This window comes from Diabrotica undecimpunctata, chromosome 1 (assembly GCF_040954645.1).
Source record: "Diabrotica undecimpunctata isolate CICGRU chromosome 1, icDiaUnde3, whole genome shotgun sequence".
NCBI classification, from domain to species: Eukaryota; Metazoa; Arthropoda; class Insecta; order Coleoptera; family Chrysomelidae; genus Diabrotica; species Diabrotica undecimpunctata.
Window position 1 is genome coordinate 23,023,667 of NC_092803.1, and position 5,240 is coordinate 23,028,906.

Here is a 5,240-nt window from a genome sequence, read left to right on the forward strand (position 1 = left end):
CACTACTTTTGATCCAGTTTCCATTTTCTAGTTTATAGGCGAAGTGTGAATAATAAGTCTTTTAGTAGCTTTCCATATCTCCAGCTATTCTAGCTTCCATCATCTGTTAACTCCTGTGAGTAAGAATTCATTGAATCATTCTTTAGATTTAGGATTGTCCTTTCGAGTTATTGACTTGCACGATTTAGTTTGATCGTATTTTGGCAAAAAAGCTTTTCTTAGATTTCTTTTCTTAATTATCATGTTCCTCACTTCCTTTGGATAACTGTTTCCTTTTAAAAATCATTATTTGATATTAAAAATATCTTAAAAGTTCGCAATAGCTTACAAATAATGTTCAAGAATACATTATTTGAAAAAATAGAAACTTCGAGTCAATGTCAATGACTGGCCTACAAATCGTCCAGAAAGGGACAACTCTTCGAAGCGCACTGAAACGCGCACATCATGAGTGAACCCATCGAGTGTCAGCAACTACTACTCCCCAAATCAGTCGACGGAATGCTGCCACCCCGTCTGCATCGCACCCTTAACAAATTCTCCGAAAAACGGAAAAAATAAAATCCAACTTCGGTTCTAAAACTACTATTACAAAGAAATAAACAATGTTTCTTCTTCGTTTTAAAAGTGCTAGTTACGAGTGTTTATTTAACAAAGTAGTGTGAAAAGAAACATGTTGATTCTTGTATTTTCGGTCATCATGTTTGGTGTTCAGGCTAATTCACTTTGCTCGGATTATTGTGATTGTAGTAGCTTAAAAGTAAGTGAATCGGCTAATGCTAACCTTAGCGCAGATATAAAACAGTTTTTGTCAGATTTTCCGGACATAAGTCTAAGTTTTGTGCGCCCTTATACAGTAGTGATCAAAACCAGTGACAATTCGTTAAATTCTAGTGGAAATTATTCGTTTAGTTGGGTTAAAACTCTTGTTCTCACCCAGAACAATCTCACTAGTGTCCCGGGGATAGTTTGCGACTTTAGTACTGTGCAGAACTTGGACCTATCAAACAATGAGCTAACAAATTTCGATTCAGACTGTTCTAGGACTTTAAAATTGTTAAATCTTAGTTCGAACTTTATTTCTACCCTAAACGAAACTAGTTTTTCAAATTCAAAAGACTTATACACTTTAGATATTTCCAATAACTTTTTATCTGCAGTGCCAAGTTTAAATTTGCCAAACTTGCAATACTTGAATCTAAGTTCCAATAGAATCATTGCCCTAACTGCTGAAGTTTTTGTTAGTTTGAAACTACTGCAATATTTGGACGTCTCTTGTAACAGTCTCGGTAGAATAGCGACAAGTGAACTGACAAATTTGATGACTTTAATAATGGCGGGTAACGTCGATTTGGCGAACACGCGAGATATCTTTTTCTTGGGTCGCAAAATCCAGACCCTGGACGCCTCCCGAACAGGACTTCAACAGGTGCCAGCGATTTTAATCCACTCCATTCGCCACTTGACTCTTAGGGTCAACTTCATTCGGACAATCAACGGCGGGGATCTCGACTCGTATCCCTTATTAAACTCACTGGACGTCAGTTCCAACGTCATAAAGTTTATAGAAGAAGACGCTCTGGGGAGACTCGATTTTTTGTCCTTCCTTTATCTCGCCGACAATCAACTCGTGGAAATCCCGAGAAGGCTACCTGAAAAACTCAAACTTCTCAACTTGGGTATTAACAAGATTGGAAAGATAAGAAAAAAGGATTTTCAAGGCTTGGGAACTCTAGAAATGCTCTTTTTAAACGACAATAACATTACTGTAATAAATGAAGGGGCTTTTACAGACTTATTATCGCTAAAAAGCTTGGATTTATCCAGCAATCCTATAATTAATCTCCCTCCAGGTATTTTCACCGGTCCCTTATCTCTGAGGACGTTAAGACTGTCTTTTATAAAAACCCCAATGGGTTTAGAAGAAGATTTTCCCCTTTCTGTGCCAGAACAAGTCGTGCAGCTTAACTTATCTTCCAGTCCGGGATTAGTACATCAATTTTTAGCCGACACAGCCACCCTAATGGCATCAAAACGGCTGCAGGAATTAGATGTGACATCTGCGAATTTGGAATTTGTCCGACAAGATTTACAGTTCTTTCTACCCCAACTCAAAGTGCTCTATATAAGAGGCAATAAATTAAACGATAGCCTAGTTAATTGGGTAAAATCCTGGATCTGCGAACAGGACGTTGACGCGCCAAGGTTAGAGCATAATTTTGAATTTGTCATCCAAAACACGTCAGAGGGCTCTGTGGAGAATAAGAGACTGTCCGGAACTGGGTTAATGAGGCAGAATGCCAATGGAGATGCAAAGAAGTCTCTAGAGGCTTCTACCGGTGAGATCTCGATGTACAAGAGCGAGAAAAGAAGCCATTTCTTTCACACAATTCTTCTTATTACTTCCACTGCTGTTATAGTGTTTGTTATCAGTGTTTTCTCTATTTTGAGGCTTTTTAAAATAAGAAGATCGTACGTTGAGGATATAGAAGCAACTGCTTTGCCTACTATTTCGGATATTTGGTGACAGTTGCATGAGAACGAAGAGGATGACTTCCTGTATAGGACTTCCATTACTTGATAATATGCTTGTGATAAGATTTGGATTATATTTTCTATGCTGAATGATTTTTGTACTTATCAGATTGTAAATTATGTAGAAAGTGAAAATATGTATGTATCGTACGATTAGATACAATTAGACTTATTTTTGTATTTTATTTTTATCTATTATCATGAACAATCAGTAAAAATCAATGTCAGCGACTGCCACTCAAAGATTTCGACACAATAATAATTTTTACACGATAATACCGATCGGATATAAACGTTATTGGGGATTTAAAAGTTAAAAACAATTTTATACATTAACCAACTCAATCATTTCACACTCGATTTACTTGAAATGATATTTTTTATCCCAATATTGTTTTGTTTCATCAAATATTAAGGTACAGTTCTTATCTTAACATTTTAACATCAAAATATTGTGCCTTAATATAATGAAAGAGCTTTATTGTGATGAACTATAAGTAAAATAATATTTAAAAAACATTTACATGATATAATTTACATATTCTTCTGAAGCTATTTTCTTGTGCCAATTTAAAGTAATTACTATTTAAATGGAAATAAGTCTCAATTAAAGGTTAAAGTAAGTTTATTTCAATTTCTACTTCGGAAATCGTTAAAAAATGTTTGTATTTTGAGAACGATTTCAGAAGTGGAAATTGAAACGACAATAAACTTACTTTAACTTTTAATTGTGGATTATTCCCATTTAAATAGTAATAATTTGTATATAATACAATATAATAGTAATTTTAATTAAAAAGCATCTTTAAAGTTTTATAACATTGTTGTAAGTTTGCTGTATTTGTTGTAGTTAATTAAAATATTCTAAGATAGTATAAAAGCTAAGCTCTTAAAGAATATCTTGTGGTTCAATATCTGTTTCATAAACTCTCTTGACATGATAAGAAGTTTGGGAACATTCCGTAAGTTAGTGTATAACTCACTATAATTTTCGAATATGTCTTAACTTTTACTATTTTGTCTGATTAACTTTTTATATATTTTTATATAGAAAAACTAATGTTAGTCTCCTCTTCATATCCATTCGTGATACATTTTGTTTAGTTTCTATTATTTCTGGTTTGACAATGCTATTACACTGGGATAATCTAAAAATTATCCTTATTAGAATACATTGTTCTACGTTACTGTGTCATTCCTATATTTTATGGTTAAATTTAATTATAAAACTAATAGTACAAGATCCCACTGCAGGATGGCTACGTATATAATATAGTTCATCAAACTCACATTTGCACATACATTTAAAATTAGGAGAATACATTAATAAAAGTTAATAAAATGTTTAAAAATGTCCGCAAATATTGTTAATGCAAGTAATTAATTTTTGAACAAAATTTTTATTTTATTCATTTATTTTTTAAACAAAAATACGCTGCTCATCACGTATTTGAATGTTTTTTATATTAAACTAAAGCTAATTTTTTTCTTGATATGATGATATAAGTTTGTCTTAGAAAAATTTTTCGAGAATAAGAGTTGCTAGCTGTTAAAAGCGCAGGTATTAAAGATAAAGTAAAATAGAGTTAGGGCGCAACGACACTGGCTTGACAAGTGATATTATGTATATTATTATATATCTATCGACGAATGCTTTAAAAATTAACACAAATAATACTTCAAAACCAGTAACATTGCGCGCTACTTGTCTGTTATTTTATCTTTGATACCTCGCGTTTTTAACAACTAGCAACCCCAGTTTTCGATCAGTTTTTCTTAGGAAAACTTACATCAGCATATTAAGAAACAAATTAGCTTTAATTTGATATAAAAAACAATCATACACGTCGTGAGTAGCGTATTTTTAAAAAAATAAATTATTGAAATAAAAATTTTGTCAAAAATTAATTACTATTAATTGAATTAAAAATATTTGAGGCTACTTTTTGACTGGTAACCAATTATCAATGTATTCTCCTAATTTTTTAAATGTATTTAAACATGTGAGTTTGATAAACTACGTTATGAACGTAGTGATCCTAGAGTGGGATCTTAGGATATACGTTAAAATATGAATCCTACTTATCTCTTATACAGGGTAAGAGAAAACTATCTTACCTTGTAAAAGGCAGAAATTAATCATATCTTATTAATGTTTTATGTCCTCACACTGCTTTTTATTTTATTTATATAGAAATTTGCGAGAAATACTATATGTAAACTTTATGATGAATACTGCAAATCTATAGTATTACATCTGTGTCTTAGTCACATCCAAGATTATCTTAAATTTTGTTTGAGTAAAATACAGTACAGTACACAAGTAGTACTCGTGTACAGTACACAGTACACGAGTACTTTCCTGTAACATTTTAATGTTATTTACCATCTTTAATGTGAATCAGTCACAATTTAATCTCAAAATAAGTTTATTTTGATATTGAAATCGCAGTGGAATTACTATTGCCATAATTTTCCTCATAGATATGTACGTCTCAGGAACACACCTAAAAATATTGACAATATCTTTTTGACGGTTTGAATTTTCATTACGAATTAGACAGCTAAAGGCAGACAGAGGAGAAAAAATTATATTTTAAAAACGATATATATATATATATATATATATATATATATATATATATATATATATATATATATATATATATATATATATATATATATATATATATATCTATATACAT

General features: G+C 31.5%; 1 protein-coding gene across 1 annotated transcript; it reads left to right on the top strand.

The window, feature by feature from the left end:
* Positions 1 to 482: 482 nt before the first annotated feature.
* On the top strand, positions 483 to 2,707 carry LOC140438129 (uncharacterized). Its single transcript, XM_072527845.1, has one exon. The coding sequence runs from the start codon at positions 674 to 676 to the stop codon at positions 2,525 to 2,527; it is 1,854 nt and encodes a 617-aa protein (XP_072383946.1). The 5' UTR covers positions 483 to 673; the 3' UTR covers positions 2,528 to 2,707.
* The last annotated feature ends 2,533 nt before the right edge of the window (positions 2,708 to 5,240 follow it).